Source organism: Myotis lucifugus, unplaced genomic scaffold, assembly GCF_000147115.1.
Source record: "Myotis lucifugus unplaced genomic scaffold, Myoluc2.0 scaffold_108, whole genome shotgun sequence".
Taxonomy (NCBI): domain Eukaryota; kingdom Metazoa; phylum Chordata; class Mammalia; order Chiroptera; family Vespertilionidae; genus Myotis; species Myotis lucifugus.
The window spans coordinates 694,500-720,495 of record NW_005871156.1 but is presented as its reverse complement, the minus strand read 5'-3'; the positions used below and the strand labels follow the sequence as shown (position 1 = coordinate 720,495).

At 42.8% G+C, this 25,996-nt stretch overlaps 1 protein-coding gene across 2 annotated transcripts; it reads left to right on the top strand.

The window, feature by feature from the left end:
• On the top strand, positions 1-24,993 carry MXD1 (MAX dimerization protein 1). 2 transcript variants are annotated; one of them, XM_006092966.3, is made up of 6 exons: positions 1-285; positions 981-1,080; positions 5,645-5,674; positions 18,159-18,273; positions 20,060-20,219; positions 20,460-24,993. In XM_006092966.3, exons 1-6 carry the CDS (start codon positions 213-215, stop codon positions 20,645-20,647), a joined length of 666 nt encoding a protein of 221 aa, XP_006093028.1. In that variant the 5' UTR covers positions 1-212; the 3' UTR covers positions 20,648-24,993. The 2 variants fall into 2 exon arrangements, with proteins under 2 accessions (XP_006093028.1, XP_023613202.1); XM_023757434.1 differs by having other exon boundaries at positions 884-1,080.
• Positions 24,994-25,996: the final 1,003 nt, after the last annotated feature.

Below are 25,996 nucleotides of genomic sequence, written 5' to 3'. Positions count from 1 at the left end.
GGGGGCGGCTGCTGCTCTTCTTCGGGTTCTGTCACGGTGTCGGCGGTGCCCAGCTCACCGGCCCCCTCCCCCTTCCGGCCAGCGTGGTCGCCACAGAGGCTCTGTGAGCCCTGCTCTGCCGGGTCCACAGCGGGTCGCGGGTGTTCGGCGGCGGCGGCAGCGAGCCCGTGGGCAGTGGGGGTTGGTCCCGTGGCTCCGGCCCCCGGTGCAGAATGGCGACGGCGGTTCGGATGAACATCCAGATGCTGCTGGAGGCGGCTGACTACCTGGAGCGGCGGGAGAGAGGTGCACGGGGACGGGAGGGGTCGGACCCCAACAGGGGCCGGGGGCTCTGAGGGTCCCCGCTGCGGGTCCGGGCGCCCGGCCGCTCCGGGGGTAGTTGGAGGCGCGGAGAGCGCGACCGCGAGCGCTCCTAACCCCTCAGCTCTCCCTACGCGCGGTCGGGAGGGAGGACGCCCGCTGCCCCCCAGGCAGTGAGGGGGGGTGGAAAGGGGGCCGCTGCACCCCGGGGTCCGGGTGTCGCATCCTCCCCACCCCGTCGCGGGTGGAATGCCGGGGGCCCCCTCGGCCAGGCCCTGGGTCTACCTCATCGGGCTCTTCCCTGCTGGCCCGTCTCAGGCGGAGGAGCAGCGCCTCCCCTGTCCTCCCACCTCCGCGCCCGGCGTTTGCCCCGCATCTTCACTTAACACACCTGCTGGACGTTGCCAGTGGGGAGTCCGGGCTCCAGGCGCTTAGCGACTTGATGGGTCTTTCTCAACAATGAGCAGCTGGAATGCTCCTTACACCTGCTCCGAACTGAGGGCATTCACACAATTTTAAAAACAATCATTGTTCTAAGGATTCCACCTGGCTGCGTTTAATTATTTCCACTCTATTCTTTCAGTGAAATATAGGTAAAATGTAAAAAGGAAATACTGTAGAGAAGAGAGAGTATTGAATGTTCCAGGCTCATTCATTAACTGGATCCTCCGGTTTTCTAGAAGCTGAACATGGTTATGCCTCCATGTTACCATACAATAACAAGGACAGAGATGCCTTCAAACGGAGGAACAAATCTAAGAAGAACAACAGCAGTAGCAGGTAATTTGGTAAATATTTCTCTTTCCCTTTTAGGTTATACAGCAGATGACACAACCTGCAGAATGGAAGTTACCTGTTGTGATTATAACCCAGTAAATTAAGTGGCGATCATGATTCAGTCATGCACACATGGTCGTAAGCCATTGGAGGAAGCAGCCCTCTGGGTGGAGGGAATTGAAAAGAGAAATGGACATTATCCACTTCTTTCACTTTTCATAATGAAAAATTTATAATCATGTTAAAGTATCTGACTTGGCATGGGTGGTAGGATTTCATATTTGATATGTGCATTAAATACAATGGTTTGTCTGATAATCTAGTTTGTCATACCTATTTATAATGACAAAGAGGAATGAGTGAGGTTAAAATCTGCCTTTTGGTGATGGAGGAACATATAACATCAAAATATTAATATGCCACAACCCTTTTATATTAGCCTTATTACAGTTCTTAAAATCTGTGAGTCTCACTAGGAAGTACTAGCAGTTGACTGGTGGTCAGTGAAATCACATATTAAAGCCCTGAACATAGTTCCTGGCACATAGGAATACTCTATTAATGCTATTGTCCTTTCCCCCCTCCTTGCTCTTCAAATATAAGTTAGCTAGGAAATCTATTTTATTAGATCCATTCAACTATACCTTTCATTCCAGTAAATTAAAACCATTGACATTTTCATTGCTGATTTAGAATCCTTATCCCCTTCCCATCCTCATGAATAACTCCCTGAAAGTAGCTGTATTTGGTTAGCCTCTATGGTATAATACAGACCACTGGAAACCAGAAGGTTCCTACTTAAACCTAACTCACTTGTTCTTGCTGTCTCCTCTGTCCTTGATTCTGCCAGTTGTCCTCAGTGTTGGTAGAACCACAGGATGTGAGCAGCACACAGGTGCTGAGCTCTTGAATAGGAAGGCACTTTGTGAAGCACGGACCTGGTAATTAATTACCTGGTGATTTTTTTGTTTTCCTTCCCTTCCTTAGCATTACCTGAAAGTGGTAGCTAATAGATCTGTGCATGGATACTACCCGGGCCTTTAATAAGGATGCTGATACTTACTTGGATTATACAGTGGTATAGGACAATTTAGCTATGTTGCATTTTGTTACAGTGTTAATTTTTAAATTTTTGTTTGTAAGAACTTTGAAGCCTTTTGGGTTATTTTCCTGGAAAAGTGTAGTTCATTTGTTCTTGTCTACTCATGATGTGAGAGGAATTGTCCACATTAATAGTCAAGCCTGGTCCTTAGCAATTAATTTTTTCCTAAGTTTCACAGGAAAGTTGTCAGGGGATGTTCAGTGATAGGGAGAGGAAAAGAAGAGGAAGTTGATGAAGAGACGTGGCTTGGTCCCAGAAGGTGATTAGGAAAGAAAAATAATGAGAGTTGAGAATTTCAAGCCAAGAAACAGCCTTTCTCTTCTCTTTAATATGAAGCATTATTCCTGAAAAAAAAATGGCTGCAACTCCTGATTTTTTGAAAAGCTCTGTTACTTCTCTTAATGGATTTGGTTTGCTTTCAAGGTAAGAAATAGGAGGCTCTCACAGTTGCCCATATTCTTGACTAGCAGTGAATTAGTGTGATATCTTCAGTGATGTGAGGATCTCTTAAGAGACCATGATTAAACCTGGAGAAGACGCCAAACAATCATATGAAGCAGGAGCAGGTTGTTTTATTTAAATGTAATCATTTCCTTCCTGACCTGAGCAGAGAGCCATCCCCCCCAGAGAATGCAGTTTGATCCCTTGATTTGAATTAGACTTATATCCAAAGCTCTGTATCGTCGGGATTGTGAACTGAAGTAAGGGCTGTGGAGAGATTGCTGCTGGTTTACATAACCATTGGATAACAGTTTATTCTTGTTAATTCGGGTTGAAATGCTGTGCTCTTTGTTTGTAGAGCTGGGGTGGGGGGAATACTTTTCCTTGGACAATAAAAAATAAGATTTAGCCACATATCAAATTTCTTGGGAACTGAAAATGCAGATCTGAAGTTTTTCTAATTGCTTGTTTTTAAAAAACAAACAAAAAAAAACCACAAATGAAATTGTGAATATTGATTCTTTTGGAATCATCCAGAGAACTACTGGAATACAGGGAGATGGAATCTTTTTTTCCTCCCTTCCTGGTTTTTGAAATAAGTTATAAATATGTAGAATTGAAATCCAGGCTTTTAAAAAGTATGTTAAATTGGTAAAGCAGACTTTGGCACTCATTTGAAAGAGGAAGTCCAGGACTTGCCACCCAGTTCTTTTATGAGACAGTGGCTATATAGCTGACCTGACATGGGGAGTCTTTTTGAACCAAGGACTTTTCTCATTCTCAAATACTATGTAGTTTGGTTTAGTTATCTTTCTGTTAGAATATATTTTTAAATGGTGACATTGACCTTCAATTATTACAGATTTATCAAATCTTCAGTAATCACATGGAAAATCATTGTGATACAAAGTATCTGTCTCTTATAATGTTATAATTAAAAATATTAATGTTGACCCATCAACAGAGTTTGCAGGCAATCTCTGATTATTTCTTAAAAGGTCTGCTTTTTATTAAAAACAAACTCAGTTTCAGTAAACCAAATGCACTTCAATAATGCCCAAGCCATTAGGTATAAGTCCCCTTGTAAACATCACAATGTGTTCAACACCCCTAAGTAATCAAATAAGATCTTTACTTTCCAAAACTCTGTTCAAAGTTTGGAAGGAGTTGTGCTTCCTATGGAATCTATTAAAAAGTCTCTCTTGAGGATTCAGAATTTTTTTTATATGTATCTTCAAAGAATCCAGAAATTTTTGGTACGAGTGCCCCGTGTGCTGTTATTTTCTCTGACAGGAGACCATGTTCTTTTCAAATATCCACCCTCCTCCACCACCACCTTCCAAGAATGGCACTTGAGGAAGGTCCTTGTCTGCGGTTAAACAGGGAAATCTTTGCCAGTTGTGGTCATATACTTCCATCCATTTAAAAAATCTGTCAGACTTTGAACTTGTTATTCCCTGTTAAAACTAAAATGTCACGTGATTTTAAGCCAAAGGTGTGCACTGTAAGCCAGATTCTTGTTAACTGTGATGTCCTGCTGGCCATTGCAGAAATAAACCTTCAGAAAAATGTAACTGAAGAATGCTGAGGGATAACCAAGGGACTCAATCTAAAGCTTTTAAGTTAACCAGTTTTAAAGTTCGCACGTCCTTTATCCAGAAAACAAATGCTCTAAAACTGAAAGTGCTGTCATTTTTTTCTAGTTTTTTTTCCTCGTAGAAGAGAAGTTTAAATGCCAGATTGGAAATGTCCCATTTCAAGACTACACACACATACACACACATACACACACACACACACACACACACACACACACACACACACCTAGTCTCTGATGTGAACAAACTTGATGCCCCCCCCCCCCATGTAAATGAGTGTCTGAGAATTCATGGGAGTAGTGATCCTCCATGATTACTCTGAGAATTTATCTCCTAGGCACAGTAAGGTTCTAATGATGGCCCCACAGAATCTCATGACTTGAACCAGGGCATAATCTGAACTGGTTAGATTCTAGAGAGCTTCCATAAGGTCAGGATCCAGTGCCCTTGTAACACTGGGGAGTTCCTCAGGTTTATTTATAACTAGTCAGGGAGGGACTGTGTGAGCAGGACACTGAAGTGACCACTTGACTGACTGCTTGTGACTTTTGTGAAACCTGTCCATAAATTTTTAGACCAGACCTTATATTCAAGGTCAGCTATAAATACACTAATAATATGAATTCACGTCCACCACAGCTTTCACCCAAGGCTCTCTAATCACTTTTACAGTTGCTGCCTCATTGATCCATGCTTGTTCAGTAGATAATTAGCAATGCTTTTTATTCCCATTTTACGGAGGGGTTAACCAAGGACAGAATGGTAAAAGTTTCATTTCCTCCAAGGTACCAGTCAGTGGCAAAGCTCTAACCAGTCTGTCGTCTTTATGTTGAAATGAGTTTTGGAAACTCCTCCCTAAAATCATTTCATAGCCATTCAGTATTAGCTCCTTCCAGGAGGTTGTATATGATAAAATAGTTACTTCAGGGAATACAAAGATTGAGGGAAGAGGGGTGATTTTTACTCATTTAAAACTGAATCCTGTAGTCAAACAACTTATCATAAAATTTTGGTGAATACTACACCTAGAAAAACTCCAGGGCTGGAGTAGGGGTGCCACCTCCACTGTTGGACCCTCAGCCTAAAGTAAGCTTGTGGAATGATAGAACCCAAATTCACATCACATTGTGCAGCTGTTTTGTCTTTGTATAAATAGACTTCTTTTACTTCCTTTCTTAAAATGGATTACCTTTCCACTAGGGAATGCATGCCTCTTAGTTTTTCACTTCTCTTTGAACTCTGTGTTAGATATTTACATGCACCTGACCCCCAAAGGGACTGGTTTCTTTAGTAGAACCCACTGCGTTATTCTCCCTTTTTCTGTCTTCTATCAACTTTGGAGAGAAAGAAGTTAAAAATATTTGTTGGTGTTGAAGTAGTCCTTTAAGAAAAAAAAAACTTACCCTTTTCTTGTTCCCTCTTTCAGATCAACTCACAATGAAATGGAGAAGAATCGGTGAGTTGGGGATTTGGGGGGAGTTGTGATGCATTTTCTATTCATTAAATTAGGAATTGTTTGCTCTTCTTAACTCCTCCTACAATAGGACCTGATTTAAGAGTTCACTCTGGGCCCTCTGAGCAGCACTGCCCAGAAATCACTTAGGTAGATGGAGGGCTTGCTAGTTCTAAAGACCACACCCCACCCTCACCCCTGCAGCCTCCTGAGGAATGCCTTTCCGTGTGACTGTTCCACAGGCCAGAGCATTTTAGGTCCTAGGCAGTGTTTCCCAAATGGTGTTTTTTAAAAATTACGTGCTACTGAATATAATTGACAGTGCTGTATTAAGTCATGCACACACAGATATATCTATATATATACTATATACTCAGAGCCAGGCTTTTTCCCTCAAACACCACAGCTACGTGGCACCTGTATGTGTGTAGTTATAATATCCTTGTGAATAGAGATTCTCAGAATTCGGGCAAATAGATGCAGAGCAGAAATTGGATTAGTGCAGTGGTTCTCAACCTGTGGGTCACGACCCCTTTGGCGGTCGAACAACCCTTTCTCAGGGGTCGCCTAAGACCATCCTGCATATCAGATATTTACATGACGATTCATAACAGTAGCAACATGACAGTTATGAAGTAGCAACGAAAATAATTTTATGGTTGGGTCACAACATGAGGAACTATATTTAAAGGGCCAGAAGGTTGAGAACCACTGGATTAGTGCCTTGTAAAGGAGCCTGCCACCCTCACTGGGTTCCGTCTTGCCACAGGCCTTAGTTGCTCTCTCGCCGGGATTGCCTTGTGCTGTGTATTTACATCTTCATTTTCCACAGCAAGTGTGCCCATCCTTCTAGGACACAGCCTGGTGGCTCTCAACTCTGGTTGCACATTAGAAGCACTTGCAAAGCTTTTATTGTAGTGTTTTAATAATTATTTTTCATGTTAAATACATTATACTTATATAGTTATACATTTGGGAGGAAGAGAACAAATTGTTGTTTCTACTAATTTTATAAAGTAACTTTTTATTATAGAATTTTTCAAATTGACAAAAATAGAGCAAATAATGTAATCAACTCATATGTACCCATCACCCAGCTTCAACAGTTATCAATATTTTGCCAATCTTGTATAACTAAAACCACTCCTCTTCATGGGATATTTTAAAGCAAATCTGTCTCTAGTAGACTTTTTACAACAACAACAAAAAACCATAAACACTTGCTTTTACTATGCAGAAAAATCATGATAATTCTTTGTGCAACTTAAAAAAACAAACAAACACAGACCTCACCCCTAACAATTCTGATTTAATTGGTTTGGGTTGAGACTGTCCACTAGCCTTTTTTTTTTTTTTTTTTTTAAAGCTCTCAGGTGATTCTCGTGTCCATTCCGGGCTAAAGTCACTGAACAACCCTCATTCTAGCTGCCGCGCTCCCTTCATTGTGCAGTACGGGCTCCCTGTCCAAACTGACGGGCTTTCTGGGTGCCTGGCATGAACGAGAAGATGGCGTACAATGTCATGCACACCCTCTTTGACGAGGGAGCCTGACTGTGAAAGTCAGGACCTGAGTGACATGTTTCGTCAGTGAAAGGGCAGACCAGACCCTTACTAGGAAGGCAAATCTCGGAACAGGGCAAACGCTTAGTATTATTCCATTGTGTGTGGTGGTGGTGGGGTAGCAAGTGTGTTGCTGGGCCCGTGTTTCTCCCCATCTCTTCTTCCCGTTTCATTTCTCTGTTGCACATGTTTTAAGTCAGAGCTTTTTTAAGTCTGAGCTTCCTTTATGCTTTAGGGCTTTATATATCATGAACTGGAAACTCAAAAGTGTCTCTTCTGGAGGAAAGGGAGCCTAGCTTTTGTTTTCCATCTTTAGATTCTCTCCCATCTTCCTGCCTTTGGAGTGAACTGGGTAAATTGGGAGTTTTTCTGCTGAGAATTCTTCTAGTCTTCCTTCTCCCCTCTAACATTTTACTTAGGCATTTATTTTAATGATTGAAATTTCATCCCTCCTCATAAGGGCTCTTAGGCTTACTACAGCTTTGTGCCTTGCGCCTCTGCAGGAATGCCACCAGAATGTCAATTTTTATCATTTATTATAGTAGTTCAAAGATGTTTGTTTTCTACCAACAGTGGCCCAAGAACTTGTGCTCCGCACAGGTGTTAAATGAGTTCATACTGGGATATTAAATCAGCATGGTCCCCACCTTAGAGAAATGTAGATTGTCTGTGAGCTAGACACAGAGAGTTCCAGTTAATATGCTGAGTGCTGAAATCAAGGTATGCACAGGTGGCTGTGGAGGCTAGAGTTCTAGAAGACTGGATTTGAAGTCACCATTGGGCAGGGCAGGCTGCTTATAATTCCGGCTGCTTCTGTATGACTCGTCAACTTTTGTTCGTTGAAGGGTTACTTATCTAGTTTCCTTATTGTCCTTTCATTTTTGGAATTTGGTCTTTTAAGGTCTTGATAATTCTTCCTCTTGCCTAGAGCCTGTGAACAGAAGAGAAGGAAGTAAGGACTCAAATTTACTTAATTTAGCCAAGCATTGGTTGCTGCAGTCCAGGGGAGGAGATTAAAGCTGTCGGGCACTTCTCCCTTATTAGTGTGGTTGCCTAAGATTTTAGGGTTTTGAGGTCAGTTGAACAACTGCTGTTACAGCCTCCCTGGTTTTAGTAACTGAATGCTATACAAGAGCACTGCTTTGCTAAATGCTACTACATGTGAGCCATTTTTTACCTTACCATCATGTGACAAAGACTGGCATAGCTCTCAAAAAAAAAAAGTAGTAATTTAGAAAAACACAACTTCTGACTGGGATTTTTTTCTCTCTGAATCTTTTCTGTGGCACTTTAGAGATTCTGAATAATTGGTGCTCATCAGGACTCCACTCTGAGGATACTGTATTCAATGTACCACTTAAATAATCCTGGCATTGATGGGAAGAGAAAAGAAAAGACCTAGAATGGTGAAGGCAGTTGATATTTTCCATTCAGTGGACTAGGTGCCGTGACCACCAAAGAGGCTGTGTGTTAGGTGTGGGGAACCCGGAGCCCAGTACAGACCTGCTCCCGGGTGGAGGCTCAGTGTAGTGTCGCTGTGGATGCTGGGCCCTGGCTTCTCTGCATTTTAACTAATGTTGTGGGTCCAGCCTCCTAAGGAAACACCCTTGGTGAGGAGATGGTGTGTTTCTTTTTTTTCAAAAACTAATCTTGTAGAAGTTTCTGAGAAATACAGAAAAATCATACTAAAAATTAAATCATCCATGAATCTAGCAGCCAGAGGAAATCAAGGGACCTTGGAAATGTATCTTTTCAATTGGTTTTGGAAAATAACTTTAAAAATCTAGTTTAGTGTAGCAAATTCAAAAATTCAGAAAAGCACATGGAATAGTAAAAAAAATCACCTGTAATAGACCTTGCAGCAGTAACAACTGCTAACATTCCTGCTAAGTTATATATTTATCTAGACTTCTGTGCATACTTTTAAAAATTAACATCAGATCATATAGTAAATAGTTTGAATCTTCTTTTTAAGTTACGTTAGGAACATTTTCCAATGTTGTTAAATCTCCTTTCCTAACATTACTTTTAGAGAATGCCCAGTATTGCATCATATGAATGCACCATAATTCATATAACCAATCACCTATTTTAGGTTCTTCCCAGTATTTTGCTAATGTAAGCAATGCTTCCTTAATTTACCTTGTAGATAAATCTCTGTCCAACATCATAATTATTTCCTTAGGGTAAGGTTATAATTGTGGAATTAATGGTGTACAAGTTGATATGGGTTTTGATGTTGACTGCTGGATTGCCCACCAACCAGTTTATGGCTGAGTCTTCCCGTGCCAGTGTACATTATTTTTTTTTTTTTTTTTTTAAATATATTTCATTGATTTTCCACAGAGAGGAAGGGAGAGGGATAGAGAGTTAGAAACATCGATGAGAGAGAAACATCGACCAGCTGCCTCCTGCACACCTCCTACTGGGGATGTGCCCGCAACCAAGGTACATGCCCCTGACCGGAATCGAACCTGGGACCATTCAGTCCGCAGGCCGACGCTCTATCCACTGAGCCAAACCGGTTTGGCCATTATTTTTTTAAAAAAATATATTTTTATTGATTTCAGAGAGGAAGGGAGAGGGGAGAGAGAGATAGAAACATCAATGATGAGAGAGAATCATTGATTGGCTGCCTCCTGCACGCCCCCTACTGGGGATTGAGCCCGCAACCTGGGCATGTACCCTTGACCGGTATCAAACCCAGGACCCTTCAGTCCGCAGGCCGACACTCTATCCACGGAGCCAAACCAGCTAGGGCTAGTGTACATTGTTTTAATCACTGAGGTTTTATCATGCACTTCAGGATCTGGTAAAGCAAATCTCTATTCTCCTCCCCTTCTTCTTTTATTTAACCCTGTTCTTAGCTATTTTCATCAGTTTGTTTTTCCTGGTGATTTTATAATCAGTCCATCAATTCCTTATCCCCATAAATTCTTTTGGGATTTTCAAAATAAAAATTAAATAATTCCAATATAAATTAACCTTAAAAAGTTCTTATTTATATATTAGATGTTTCCATGTAGATCTTGCACATTTTTTGTAAAAGATATTCCTGGTTTACATATTTTTTTATTGCTATTGGTTTCCCATTGTAATTACTCATTGATTTTTATTGGAAAAAGAAAATATTTTAATCTTTTGTTATTCTCTTTGCTGATGGTAATTCTGCTGTTTCCTTCTCTTCACTGGGAATTCTCTGGTTTGAATACCTTTCAATAAGCCCTTAGCAAATGGAGACTGAGTGAATGCACAGAAGCTGCAGCCAGTGTCAGGAGTCAGGTGCTAGAATGGACTCTTTTTTTTTCCCCCAAAAAAGAAGGCTCTAGCATCTCCGTTAGTAGCAGACACTGGTGTTTCTGGAATGGTGCATGCGCAGGCCTTGCTGGAATTAGGCAGCTGGTCTAGAGAGATTACCTCTGCCAGAGTCTTCTGAACCCCATGACGAAGATTGTTGTGTGTGCTCCGTGGGGAGGACTCAGCAGCCTGATGTAAGCTGTTATTTTCGTTTTGTCAAACAGTGTTTCAGTGGCATCTGGTCTGGCATATGAAACCATTTCAGCCAGGTCCTTTCTAGCAGGATATTCTAATTCATTGCAGGTCCCTGTAGTTGTTACTTTCGCATTTTGGCTTTTCAAATAGCTAAGCTCCTTCAATCAAAGGGATAGAGGACTGACTTTGCATGGGGTCTGAGTTGTGGTATGTATTGCACCACTCTTACTGCTCCTGAACTCCCTCAAGTACATTCAGATCTCACTGTAGGATGTTGTAACACATCCACATTGCTTTGTTGCCACATGAGGCTAAGGGCGCGACCTGGTTATTACACAGGAAGTATATAGGTATCCGTGTGCCGTATTTGATGGTGTGGAGGAGCACTCCGATGTGTACCACTAGAATCCATCTTTCCTCTTGGGTAGGTGGGATCTGCCCTTGGAAGAACTTGGAGAAGAGATACATGCTGGTCATTCAATCAGTTTCCAATCCCCTACCCGGAACACGGGGGCTTCCCTGACTTTTTGTCATAGGCATTGATAGTCAAAGTGTGAGATAGAGCAAGCAAGTACTAGTTTATGTATATATATATATATATATTTAATTTGGGCTTTAGAAAGGAAATATTAATGAGGCATACTTATGTATTTCATACTTTTATTAGAGAAGTGATTTTATAACTTAAATGTAGCCACCATGAATTGCTATTTATACATTCACTGTTCACTGAGTGCCAAGTTCCTGTACAGCTAGCATATATAACTACCTTTGTAAATTTTTACAAAGATTACTATCACAATTCTGAAAAATCTCCAAGACCTTCCAAAGCTTTAATTAAGGTGGTAATAATGAAGTGTTTGGCAATTTTTTATAAAGGGATCATTTTAGAAAAAGGAAGAAAGTCCTTTTTTTTCCTCAAAGCATGACTTGTATGTAGCCTTCATCAGGGTTTTTTGTTTAACCCAGTAAGGTTTTGTTCTAAAACCAAACTCTGGAGAAGGTTAGGCCCTATCATCACTTTTAGGGAGTAATTTTTGACCCCTTAAGATTTGTTTCTTCTTACTTTATACTAAATAACCTCTTTTTCTTACTATATACCTACATCTGAAATTATTTTTATTCCTCTCCAATTATCCTTTAAGATTTATAAGGCTATTTAATTGACTAACTCTGTGTCCACACAAAAGTAGGAGATAAAATGGTGAAACCTTGGCGTTAAATAGACTATTGTTTATATAACTTTTTCTTCTTCTTTGGTTAATAATCTTAGGCCCAGCTTTAATGAAAACTAGTACTCAGTGTATCATGTTTGTTAAGTAAGGCTTTCTTCAAAGAGAAGGGATATGAATTACCGAAGATAGCAGATTCTACTCTTAGGTCAATATCTGCAGACACATTGTTATTTCTATTTAATATAAATTAGAAGACTTGGTCTCTTCCATTATTTGGTAACGAAAGAAACAGAACAAGTTGGATACATAGGAGGTCTGTAGCATGTGAATAAAGGAATATGATTTATTTGAAAAAAAACTTATGATAAGCTCTAAAAGCTTAAAAACCTTTATGGAGAAGTCAAACAAGATATGATTGAGGAAAATGAAGAAATATGTTTGGTAGAGGGCAAAGTGGGTCCATTCTGGAATTTTCGGTGGGAGCTGGTATTGGTCATGGTCTGAAGGTCCCTCAGATAAGTAATCTTGCAATAATTTGTTGACGTGTCTGACAACTCCAACTAGATTTTAAGTGCCTCCAAGGCAGGGACTTGGTCTTACTCAACATTACACCCCCCTGCACCTAGGAAGGCAGCAGTGCATAGACTACTGTCCTTTGAGAAATACTAGTGGAGTAAATGCATGAAAGAGCTCAGTGTGTGTTTCAAGATTCCCACCTATAAACCTACTTACCTACCCTCTTCACTCACTGGCTTCCATGTTGTTTGCTCTGCCTTGACCTTATAATTCTTTTTTGTATCATTTTCACTTTACTGTGAAAATCTAAGGGAGAGAGCTCAGTCACACCTTCAATAAAAAAGACTAATCTCTGATAACAATGCCTCCCTCACAACAGAGAAGCACGGCATGCACTCGGAACAGACCTGAGACCATTCCCAGTCTCTCTGTCCACGTGAGGAAGAGCTTTAGGGTTGACACAGCAAATACATAAGCACTCTCTGCAGATTGCACCATCTACCTAGATTCTTACTCCTTTTGTTGCACCTGTTCCCTAGCTTACCAAACCTGCTGGCCTGAGACACACATGGGTAGAATCAAGGAAGCTAGAGTGTGGAGGCAGAAATAAAAAGAGCAGCGTTCAGGCTCGTCTAAGAGCACGCTGGTCAGCCTGGTGCCTTCGCCAGTGCCAGAGCTCGGGATGACTGCCTCAGAGCCCGAGCCTCGTCATTAGTGGCTTCCTTCACTTGCTTGTTTATTTTCTCAGACTCATGCTGACAATAGTTAAGGAAAACTAACAACGGAACTGCATGGCATCCAGATGCATTTTATATTTAAATCTTTAATATATTTGGAATTTATTTTGATGTTAGTCTCCCCACTTCCCTGCCATTTTCGGACTAATCCATTCCCCCTCCCCCAAGGATTTGCAGTGCTATTCCCACTAAATGCTAAATTCATATCTATTCTTGGGTCTGTTCCTGGGAATTTTTTATTCTGTTCACTTGATTTGTCTGTCTAGTCCTGTATTAGTATATACTGTTTTTAATTATTGAAGCTTTATAATACAATTCAATATCACATTTCCTCCTCATTCTTCTTTTTAAAAAATTTTGGCAGTCTTTCTCTCACACATTTATTCTTCTAGATGAAGTTAAAACTAATTTCCCAGTATTATAAAGAATACTGTTGGGATTTTTTTCTTGGAATTATGTTAAATTTATAGATAAACTTGGTAAGATTGACATTTTTACTTTGAGGATTCATATCTGGGAATTTGCTGTTTTTTCCATTTATTCATATTTTCTTATGTCTCTCAGCAAAGTTTGGTCATTTTCTTTCCAGAGATCCTTCCCAGACTGTTTTAAGTTTGTTCTGGAACATGCCATCCTTTCTTCTTGCTATTGTGCTAGGTGTTTTAGGGTCTCTGGATTTGAAAACACACGTAGAGATGTGCTTGAAGTTCCAAGATCAGCACTTTGCCCCTATCTTTCCTTTCCTTTGGCCATCGCAGTAGAGGTGTGAGAGGGAGGCCAAGCATTTCGGACGTGCCCTCCCTCCTTTGAGTCCCTCCTTCCCCTGCCTCTACGTGATGTGGGTGGCCTGAAGGAATCTTCTTCTTTCGCATGCAATAGCTTTATAAACTCTGTGCTAATTTTATAATGTAAAACAAAAGTGCTTTTAGCATAAGCAAGATCTGTGTTTCCATAGAAAATGGCTAAGACTGTCCATCTTTTAATGGCAGAAGAGATCTATTTTCTTTAAGGACGAGTTTAGTGATTGGATTTTATCAGCTAGCCTCTACCTACCTAGTGAGACACGGAGTTCCCTACTGATTTTAAAGAAATAATATAGAGCTATGATTATGGGTTTGCTCCCAGTAATTACTCTTCTACAGAGGAAGCGAGGATTGAAAGAATAACTGCTACCAGAAATGGAGTACTCCATGTCAGAGCTGGCCCAGGGGCTTCCCTGCCTTGTCTCAGTTATCACACGGCCCTCAGGTGGGCATTGCCACCCTTCTGCTGAGGAAATGAGGGCTCCATGGAGTAAAGAAACTTGCTCAAGGTCACACAGGGAGGAAGGGGCAGAGTCAGGGTCCCAAAACTTGACTCTTCATCACTATACTAATATTTGGTTTTACAGAGATTGACAGATTCAGATTTTAAAATAATTAAAAACAAAAGTAAATAAAATTTGAGATATTAAAAACTTACTGACAAGAAACTATAGTTTATATCTAATTTAGTTATAGGCCACACTTTATTCCGAGTGTTACTGATTATAGCTCAGATCAAAGATTGGTTTCTTTATGCTACTATAGACCAAAGGTGTATCAGCCCATTCAGAATAATTAAAGCAACATTTCTGAAGAGTCAGCAGGTGAAGTTGTCAAAGTTCATGACCTTGGTACAGAGCAGTTGGATCATGGCAAAAGGAAGAGGCAGTCTGGGGCCAAAAGGAGCCAGGATTTGGCAAAACCCTCTTCTGCTGGGGGTGGGGAGTGGGGAGGCAGCTCTTGGCAGCAGAAGGCGAGACTGTCTGAAGATGTGATGGGAGGAGCTGCACGGAGGGGTCACGGCGAGGTGTCTAATGGCTTCCTGTTGAGGATATGTGGCAGACCCCCTGCCAGTTCCCCAAAGGGGAGTTGGACCTGGTTCAAAAGTGGTCACCAGGCCCCTCCTGCAAAACCAGATCCCTGGGCAGGAGGCTGTCAGGACTGAGGGGAGAGCTGAGACAAGGGCTTGTTCTGCTTGCTTTGGATCTGGGAGCTCCATGGTGCTCAGGGCTGGCTGCAGGAGTCCAGGTCCCAGGGTGGAGGGTGTGTCTGTGTGTCTGTCTGTGTCTCAGGGTTGAGGATCCTCAGGGGGAGTTGTTACAGAGATGTCTGTAGAATTTTGTTATCTGGTTCAGGAATTGAATATCACTGCTCTGTGACGGAACTGAGCCAGGCACCAACCAGGGGTGTGTCTGCAGGCAGGTGGCAGGTGGGCACGGTGGCCCTCAGGCTGGAGCAGTGAGGTGCTAGGAACGTGCCAGAAAGCACTTCGGTCCTATTTTCATAGAACGAGACCAGAAGACACCGAGTGAACATGTATTACCTTCAGCTCAAATTAGTCAAATTGCTTATTTCTAGTTTCACAACTGGGAGTGTTCTTTGGAAACCCACATTTGGGTAGTGAAAATACTTTCTGGGCTAGACTCCCTGTGTAACTAGAATGACGGTGCATGGAAAGATGACTTTATTATTATATTTTTATCAGTAGACAAACTTCCTAAAAAATTTACATACTCATCTGTAGATAAACCTACATCATAAAGACTAATGTGACTCTGTTCTGAATCATGCCGTCTTTGCAAATAACAAGCCAACTGAAAAATGTCCAACTCTTTTTAATTTGAGCTTTTTTTCCTAACTCAACAATTAGTCTATAAACTTCGTAGTAAGAAATAAGTTGGATAACTGTATGCATAAGTATGTGACTGAGTATACTTTCTTATGGTGTTTCTAGTAACGATCGATTTTCACTGCTCTTTTTGAAGAATATTATTATCCACGGTGAACAAGTACATTTTACACAGGTTCTGCTCCCCCGCCCCCATGCAGAAGGAGGAACAGACCTCTAATGTGAGTCTTTGCTTGTGACCATAACAAATGGACAGGTTTTCAGAGCAAGTGGAAGTCTTATAATATAGTTAGGCATTTGTCCCATTCAGTCTTCCTGGCTCAGGAATGAGTGCGGTTCTTCTCGAGCTTATTAAGGCTTAGAGGGCCCTTGGAGAATGTAGAACAGCTCCTTTAAGATCCAGACGAGGAAGGAGGCTCAGAAGCAGATGAGGCAGGGGCTCAAAAGGCTGTCGAGTGCACCCCTGGTCAGATCTGCCTTGGGGTGTCACCTGAAGTCTTGATATGAAGGGTGTGAACTGACTTCCTTGCATACTGACCTATCGTAGAGCTTTCTGACGGTTTTCTCCTTTTGGTCTGCATTCCCAGCTTCCATTAATACAGTAAAGTTTTTAAGAGGGAGGAAAAGGGCAAACTAAGCTTTAAGGTTTTCTTCAAGTTCAGCTGCAAGGAGGCTCCCAGGCTCCTAGGAGCTCTGCTCAGGTCATTGTGTGTAGGGAATGGCCTGTGTCTGACACCCCAGTACCCTGAGCACTGCTGAAGGCGCAGAGAAGGGAGAAGTGGCCTCTCCTCGAGGGGCTTGAAGTCTAGTTAACTAGATGGCATCCTCCGATCGGCAAACATTTATTAAGCCTGTGGGAGGGGGAGGCACTGTGGCAACAGCAGTGATGAAGCTGCAGTCCCCACTTTCTGAGGAGCTTGCAATGAATGGTTCAGTCACAATGCCAAACACCACATCAGCACAGTCAACTCCCAGTGCACAGCATGAACAACGAAGTACTCAGAGAACGGAATCTCATGGGCTGGAAGGCTTGCGAAGGCTTTAGGAGGTGGCAGCTGAAAGAAAAACTCTGAATCTTGGCCATGTTCATAGAATCTGCCATGTTCTAGAACAGGGGTGGGGAACTTTTTTCCTGCCCAAGGCCGTTTATAACATCATTAAAAATTAGCCTGCTGTATTTGGTCAAACATTTAATTAACTCACCCCTAATGCCTTGGCAGGGCCAGACCCAATGATTTCGCGAGCCAGCCGTTCCTCACCCCTGTTCTAGAATAAAACCCAAACCAAGATTTCAATGAAGTATTAATTTCCAAAAATGCAGGAACTTTTGGGCTTCTGGTCAGTCTTTGACGAAAGGCCCTCTCTTCCGTGTGTTGCTGTGGCTTCTGCCTCATCCAGCCTCTCTCCTCTTCCGCTCTGTCCCATGGCTCCATTCTGCCACTCTCCGACATACACGTGGTTCTCTCCAGCTGTTCAGCATGCTTGTTCATGTAGCATTACCAGTGGTACTTTTTCATTATTTTTAAAAAATATATTTAACTTTTGAATAGCAGTAGTTTACATGGTTGAAAAACCAAAAGGTATAACACTTTATTCAGTGAAAATTATCCCCCTTTCTTCATCCCAGTCTGACTGTTCCCTGACTTCTCTCTGCCCAACTACTGTTACTAGTTTATGTATCATTCTAGATTTTATGTCCATACAAGAAGACACAGATATTTCCTCCATTTTTACCAAAGATAGCATGTTATATGCAGTTTGCTTTTCTTCACTTAATATACCTGAGAGTTCTTTCCTAATAGCACATAGAACATATCCTCTTTTCATAGCTGCATAGTACTCCACTACATGGATATACCCTAGTTATTTACTCCCTATTGATGATCATTGGGGTTGTTTCTGTCTTTGCTATTTCAGATAAAACTTAATGAATAATATGTCATTCACATGTATAAATACTGTCTACAGCAATGATGTAATTATAGTGACTTAGTGGTCCTGAATGGGTAAAGATAAGTATGGTTTAAAAGGATTCTCACCTGGCATATCATTATTTTCTGAATTTGGATAGTCTCTATTCAGAAACCTGGAGATAACCTGATAAATATGCCTGGTGAACAGTAGATATTAGTCCCTATTCCAACACAGGTATTTCAAATAGATTTAACTGTAGAAAACCCTGGATTTTGCTTCTCCTTGGTTTTCACCAGAGGTATATATTGGGCAAGAGGTCATTGGTGGTCTTGGACATCACTGGGCCTGGGCAACTTCATACTCTTTCAGAACTTGTTCTTGAGGCGTACCTCTTGGCCTGCCATGAAATTCTGAAATGCTACTGTGATCTTGTTTTTATAGACGGGCCCAACTTCGCTTGTGCCTGGAGAAGTTGAAGGGGCTAGTGCCGCTCGGGCCTGAATCAAATCGACACACTACATTGAGTTTATTAACAACAGCCAAATTGCACATAAAGGTAAGTGTATCCTTGAGATGCCTGTTTATCTTTGTCTGAGCAGTAAGGGTTTGTTACGAGGACAGCAAATGTATATCTGCAGGACCTCTGAGCGCTTCCTTCCCGCCTTTTGGATGAATCACAGGCACCCCAAACGCAACCCGTCCAGACCCATCTGCGTGTTTCTTACCCTTAGGCACCAGAAGTTAAGTGGTCCATCCAACTGCCCATCGGATTATACAAGCCAGAAACTCGGGGCAATCCTTGTTAGCTCTTGCTTCTTAGCCATATATCTAAGTTGTCTCCAAGACCTAGATATTTCACAGCCTGTCTCCTTCCCTTTCCACCCCATCATCTACTGTAATAAATCCTGCAGTGCCTTCCTCTGAGCTGATCTCTGTGCTTCCCAAGAACAATCCGTCCTGAGCTCAAGTTCTGTCACCCTGTTTAGAATTCTTCTGTGGTTCAGGACATACTCTGCCACCAGGCCTGCCCCTCACCTGTGTGCAGCATCACCCTCTCTGCCCCAGACCTCCTTTCAGTCCCTAGCACTTGTCATGTTCTCAGACCACAGGGCCTTTGTACATGCTGTTCCCTCTGTTTGGATGCTTTCCCCTCTTTACCTACTTAACTTCTTGTCATTCTTCATATCTCAGCACAGATACCACTAGCTCAGGGAAACCTTCCCTGACCTGGTTACTTTCTTCTGTGACAGGTGGTCCTATTACCGGGTGATTCTCTTAGCACTTGTCACAGTTGGCATTGCAGCAGGGGTTTGTGTGACTATTTGGTTGTCTCCATCCTTAGAATATAGACTCCCCAGGGAGGGGACCAGGTCTCTGTGGTCACCTTGTATCCCCAGGACTTCCGAGAGGGCTGGCACAGAGGTAGCCTTAGTACGGAGCTGGGATAGCAAAGGGGGAGTGAGTTCTGTTCAGGCTCTTGCAGCATGTGTTTCTAGTCATGACTAGAGGCGCGGTGCATGAATTCATGCACGGCTGGGGTCTGGCTGGCCCCTCCCCCTGTTGAACTCCAGCCAAACTACCGGTCTAGGGGACAGTTTGCATATTACCCTTTTATTATATAGGATTGGAAAATGTCACTTTAATTATGGTTAGTAGCCTACATTCATGACATTTCTTGGGTGGCGGGGGAAGAATCTCTGTTTAGAGCAAAACAATCACAATTAAACAATCTTCTTAATTATCTGAAGAATATGAGAAGCTAGAGGACATATTTGTAAAAACAAGTGGTCTACGGAAATGTGTTTTCAAAGCTCTTATGTTGGACAATTTGGAATCAGGACTTCAAAAGGGACTATTATTTCCTCCTAACAAACAGAAGTTAATTGAGATTTGGCATGATGCAAAAAGTGCTTATGTAATTGGGCCATGCACTTGAATAAACACACATTTAAATAGAAGTCTGTTTCCTAAGCTCCCACCACATGCACTGCTCTAGTTCGGAGATTAGGTGTTCAGGGTGTCGCTGCAGGCACGGGAGGCCAGGTTGGGGGTTCCTGCCTGCAGTCTTTTCCGTATCAAAAGTGAGGGGCACCAGGAGGCTAGTCTCAGAGCTCCCCCCTAGAGTCCTCGTGACAGCACAGGCACAGCATTGTCAGTGCCGAAGGTGTCAGGCGAAAACAGGAGTCCCCAAGCCAGTCAACTTCCTGTCTCTGTGCGAAGCTACTCACACACCGAAGGAAATCTGCCAATTTTTTCAGAAGCCGATGCTAGAGAGGAAGATGCAGGGTCATTGCCAACTGTGAAATCTGCCTGTGGACTCTCACTACCCCTTTGACTTGCAGAAACTTGAAGATTGTGACAGGAAAGCCATTCACCAAATAGACAAGCTTCAGCGAGAGCAGCGGCACCTGAAGAGGCAGCTGGAGAAGCTGGGCATCGAGAGGATACGAATGGACAGCATCGGCTCCACGGTCTCATCCGAGCGCTCCGACTCCGACAGGGGTGAGCCCCGATCCCTGTGCCCTCACCCCCCTCCCCCTCTACCACCGGCCAGAGGCAGGACAGGGAACTAAGAACCTGCTTGTGATGTAGGGAAGCTGAGCTGACCGTCAGTAGCGAGTCCCTCTCTCCTTTTAGCAGTTAGGCCCCAGAGTCCAGAGGGCTCGGCCTGGAGTCGCTGGGGTTTTCCGCCTGAGTTCTCTGAAGGGTGCCTTTACCCCTGTCTCCCTTGTCCTCCCACAGAAGAAATCGATGTGGATGTTGAAAGCACAGACGATCTCACGGGCGAGTTGGACTGGAGCAGCAGCAGCGTGAGTGATTCTGACGAGCGGGGAAGCATGCAGAGCCTCGGCAGTGACGAGGGCTACTCCAGCGCCAGCATCAAGAGAATAAAGCTCCAGGACAATCGCAAGACGTGCCTCGGGCTATAAGAGAGAGGTCGCTGCGGCTGCCCCTGGTCTCCTGTCGGCTCCGAGTAGGTAGTGTACTGGACCTGCCCACGGTTCCCTTGCACGTCAACTTCCGTGTACCACCTTCACCACATCAGCTCTGTAAACGTTTGCAAGGAGTGCTTAGGATTTCATCCACTAGCTTCTCTTTCTCTCCACAAAAATTTGTCTGAGAGACTGTACATTCCAATCAATTTGAAGCACCCAAGAATTCTTAGACCGAATAAGCAATTTTCACATCTCAGCAGTTTCCCCTCTTATTTACTGTCCCCACGTAGCCTACCAGACCTTGCTTAACGTTTTCTGGCTTACTGTGTTACTTGCCTAGCAGAAATGTATGACTGTGTCTTGTGCTTAGGAATTGAAGGAAACAAGCTTCAAAGTTGAGAGCCTGACCTCAGAACTCCAAAGTCGGCTTTGACAGTGGCATTTAAGAGCACTTACCCACAGACCTCTCCCCAGGGAGGAGGCAGGAATACCTCCAGGGGACACCCGCACCCCGTGCTCAGTCCCAGAACCCCGTGCGGATGGGCGTCTGTCTCTCTGAAGTGGACACCTGGAGAGTATGGCTTTGGGGTTGCACAGCTCATCAAAGTTCCAATATTGTTTGTTCTCACAAACAAAATAGCACCGTCTATTTTTGTGATGTTTTTGGGGCTGCGCTGTGTACTGCTATCCCCAATGCGCATTCTTCTCCAAGTTTGTTATGCTACTTGTCTCTGGAACATTTTTTTTTCCTACCTCAGAGATAAATTAGATCTCCATTTCCCACTTAACACAAAGTGATTATGCCTCTTTCCCCCCAGAATAAGTGACATTTGGTCCAATTCTAATCTATTTTCCTATTTAACTTTCAGCAATAACTGAGCTTTGACACTAGCTGAGCTAGTGCCTACCACCAGTGAAAGGAAAGTCCACGTTTCTGCTCTGTGTTGCAGGGGAACAGGAGGGGCTGGTACGTGTTACTAGAATCCCTCGTTATTTTTGGACTCACCCGGAACTTCTTCATGAAGGCTTTTGGGTTGATAGTTTAAAAGGCTGATTTTTTCTTCTTGGTTATGATTTCTCCCTTACGTGGTCTCCCACTTTGTAGCATTTTTATTTAAGCTAAAACAGAGCACATGTATATGTACATAAGACACATTAAATCTATAAAGACTATTTATTCATTTTATATAAACTAATGTAATGGAAAATAAATTCTTATGACTTTGTGCTTTTATAGATGTCCTAGAAACTTTGTATGTAGGTATCTACAAATTGGTTCATTCCCCTTAATATTTTTGCATTCATATTTTTGAGGTCTTGATATTTTCAGCCTCTGGCGAATCTTTTCCATTGAATTTAAACCATTTGTAAAGTCTGTGACGCTGAAACAGAGTGTATGTCACAAAGTGATAAGAACATTCCTAAAACCCACAGACGCACTGCAACCTAAGGGCTCAACAGCTGAACCAGCGCGGGGCCAGCCGTGCCCGCGCTGGCCTGCGGTCTCTAGCGTGCCACAGCCTCACCACTCCACCTCCACACAACCAAGTGTTCAAACACACTCTGCACAGCAGCTCATTCTAGACATGAGAGCAATGTAAACAGAGCAAGATTACTTTTGTGTTTTCTCAATTAATGATTAAAAAATTTTTTAATTGGAAGCAGTGGATTGCTAAATGATCCCAAAGTCATGTATAACTCTCCTGTGTTTATTTTGTTCTGGTTTTTCCTTCATTTCAGCTTTGGGTGGGGGCGGGGCAGGTGACACAAAGGATTTTTTTATTGTTGGAATCTTTTCCAATTACCAGCTGAAGATTTGCACTGAAATACAATTTGTATGCCTTCTGCATTTTTAAAGCCTGCTTCCTGAGTTTAAGCAGCGTGATAGTGTTCAGAGAACCAGCTCAGCCTGTAACGTGTTTGAAAAGATATGTCTGCACTTTGAGGTCCTTTTTGAATGCCATTCGCTAGACCTCACAAGCATTTTGTTTAATAGCTATGTTCAAGCGCCTCACAAGTCCACGATGCTGGATGGCATCAGAAACTCAAGACTCTGGGAGAAGCTTGTGGGCTTGCATTGGGGGAGGGAAGGGAACAAAATTTGTGTATTTGTTAATTTAGAAATAAGGCATCTCAGAGATGCCATTATTTTCTGTGTTTTAATTGTTGTGCCTTTGAGTTAAACTGCATTTTTTGTCTTTTGGTTGAAATATGAAATGTACTGTCCCGATATAAAACAGTAATTATTTGACCTTTGCACTGTTTGTCTGGTCCTTTTCAATCTGACTGCATAGAAATGTGGAACTTGCTAGATTAACTGACACCAGGGTTAGATGTTACTTTCTAAACTCGAGGTAAACGGAATCGGCAAGCTAGATGGGCTTCTCTCTGACCAAAACTGTAACCTTCAGGACCAGCAAACTCAGCCCACGGCAGCTAATCCCCTTCCCCACACGGCTGATGGGCAGCACGGTTTGCCAGTCTGTCCTCTCATTCACTGATCCACCAGCTTGACTGTTGAGAACTATACAGTCCTCTTGGTTGTTTTGAGTTTTTTAAGCAAAATGAAAAACCTTTCTATTCGGGTTGTTGGGGGGAGGGGATGAGCAAAGAGATAAACCCCAGCCTTTAAGATTTTGACAACTGTACGTAAACAGATCTGTGTATAACTATAGGCACATGCATATTTTTATGTGAAAATTGATTTTAAAAAACTGAAAGGAAATCTCAACTACATTCTTACGGAAACCATTGCAATGCAAATGGGGAATAAGAGTGTGTCGTCCAGTTTCGTTTTATGCTGTGAGGAGGTAGATGTGTATGCTTCTGTTAGCATCCAGGAAACACAACTGCCCGTGCCTTCTGGCTTAGGACGGCGGCAGAGCCCCCGGGCATTTTGTGTGTTTTCTGTTGCTAAGCAGGGATGCGAAGCCTTCAAGGTGCTGACAGCGACTGCTGGCACCTTCCTCTAGTGACTGGTTCAGGACCTGGATTCTTCTCCCTGTCAACCCAAGACTAGAATAATTTCAGTTTCCATTCAAAATTGAATACTTAAGTCTAAGCAGGTCCTGACCCTGCAGTTGGCCACGTGAGTGTTTTTTGGTGTGTTTTTTTAAGGTGGCCATTTTCCTTTAACCTCTACTTTTTTAAAAAAGAAACAAAGGAACCTTACCTGGGTTCCCAATGGGCCTCTCTTCTTCATCCCTCACGTGGCCAAGAGCAAATCCTAGGGTGTGGGGAGAAAAAAAAGTGTAAACTAGGTAGGATTCTGATGTTCAAAATGACTAGCAATATTTGGGGGCTTGCTAATGGATTTTTGTGGGTTTTTTTTCTTCTTGCCTCTCCCCATCATTTAAAGAGAAAACTTATTTTTGCAAAGAATATACATACACATTATCATTTAGATTTCTATACCATAAGGTATTGGCAAGAATATCGCTTTCATTGTGCTTTATAATCTATTTCCCCAATTCTCCGTCCTTGTTTTCCCAAGTGGTTTTTTTTTTTTGTCTTCCCCTTTACCTGCCCTGGCACCAGGAAGCCAAAGGCTGCAAGGCATTTCCTGCATGGCAATCTATTATTTTTTCTATGTCTAACTCTTGGATGCAGTATGTTTAGGTAGCTGGCTACTCATGATTTTAAAAATTCTTCTGGGAGAAGATGACCCAAAGGCCCTGTTAGATGAGTTGGTATTTCTCATTCTACTTGATCAGATCTCTTTGTTTTTGAAGATACCTGGGGGTTGTGGGGAGGGCTGCAATATGTGATTTATCATGATTTTTCATTAATATTACATGGGCGATTTTCTTACATTCTTCTGAAAGAAGAAATAATTGCCTGGCACTGCTACTCAGCTATTGAATGGCTGAAGAAATCGAGTATCTTTGTCTTTACACAAAAATCATAAAATGAGAATTAGTAAGACACCCAATTCTAACGTTGATCCAGATCTTTTATTTTGATTTCTTATTCTCTCTAGAGGGCTGGGGGGAGGAGGGGGCATTCTTGATTTTACCAAACTTGCCTTCCCCCTTGTCCCTAGACTTGGTGCTCTGGGAATGTTGCTGTTAACCATCAAGTGTTGGGGGCCATTTTCCTCATGGTAAACACACACTAAACAGGGAGATGACAGTATGCAATTCTGTTTCCAGATGTTTCTTTATGTAAATACGACGCCAATGTAAATCCTGTGTCAAGACATAGAGAATGGTGCTTTTTATTACAGTTAGCACATGCGTTTTTAGAAGGACTACATGTTTTAGAGAACCTTTGCTGTGTATATGTAAACGTCTGTATTGTTCAACCATTAAAAATAATAAATTATTTCATTATTAAAGAAATCTGGGTCTTGATGTTTTGTACCCCAATTTAACCTCTCATGCTTTTTACTTACAAAACTGAGTTAATAAGATTTCTTTTTTCTTTTCATTTCATGGAAAAATCCATTGGCCAAAAGTTTTCAGCCCTTGAATCCTGTGCTGAGAGTTTCAATTGTGTGGCTTCAGCTGAGCCTGTTTGTTGATCAGAATTAGTAACAGCACCGGCTGCTCCACTTACCCATGTCCCCTGCTCTTGCACTCCTCTTGGCTCCCTCGTCATTGTGACACCTCCCATACAGGCAGCATGCGACAGCAAGACTTCCTGTCTTCCCAGCAGCCCGTGGTCTGACGGGGAAGAACACCAGGGTAGTTAGTTGTGGAATAAACTTGGGCAGGGACATGCTGTGAGAAATCGGGTGGTGGCATCCGAGTCGGGCCCCCGAGAAAGGGGGGGTATTCACAGGAAAGGAGACGTGCCGAGAAGGAAGAGGCAGGTGTTCAGGGGCGGCCTGGAGGCCGAGAGCGTGTGGTGAGCGATGGGACACGTGCAGGGAGGACACCACATTGTGAAAGACCTCGTGTCTGACACCACTCACTGAGAGGAGGAAGGAACCCAGCGGAGCAGGTTCTTTTACGTATTAACCCCTTCGGTTCATTTTAGTGTGTTAATTCCTTTAGCAAGAGGGACTGAACGCCCGCTCTGTGCTGGGCTCCGTCACAGCGGAAGACACACGGAAGCACACACCACGAAACCCTGCCCCCTGGAGCCGGCCTCCAGGGACTGCCTGGCACGGAGCTCCTTCCTCGGCCTGGCAAGTCTGCTGACCCGACTCCTCTGGCTCCCCCAAGAGAGCACAAGCTTAGAGTCAAGAGGAAGGAAAAGGGTGTCTTTCTCCGTGACCAGTGACTTATTCTAAAAACCACCTGATACATTTTTATTGATTTCAGAGAGGAAGGGAGAGGGAGAGAGAAACATCAATGATGAGAGAGAATCATCGATCGGCTGCCTCCTGCATGTCCCACA

Coding starts and splice junctions, on each gene's coding strand:
- MXD1 (XM_006092966.3), top strand. CDS start 213: ATGGCGACGGCGGTTCGGATGAACATCCAGATGCTGCTGGAGGCGGCT. Junction 5,675..18,158: donor AATGAAATGGAGAAGAATCG/GTGAGTTGGGGA, acceptor TTGTTTTTATAG/ACGGGCCCAACTTCGCTTGT. Junction 20,220..20,459: donor GCGCTCCGACTCCGACAGGG/GTGAGCCCCGAT, acceptor GTCCTCCCACAG/AAGAAATCGATGTGGATGTT.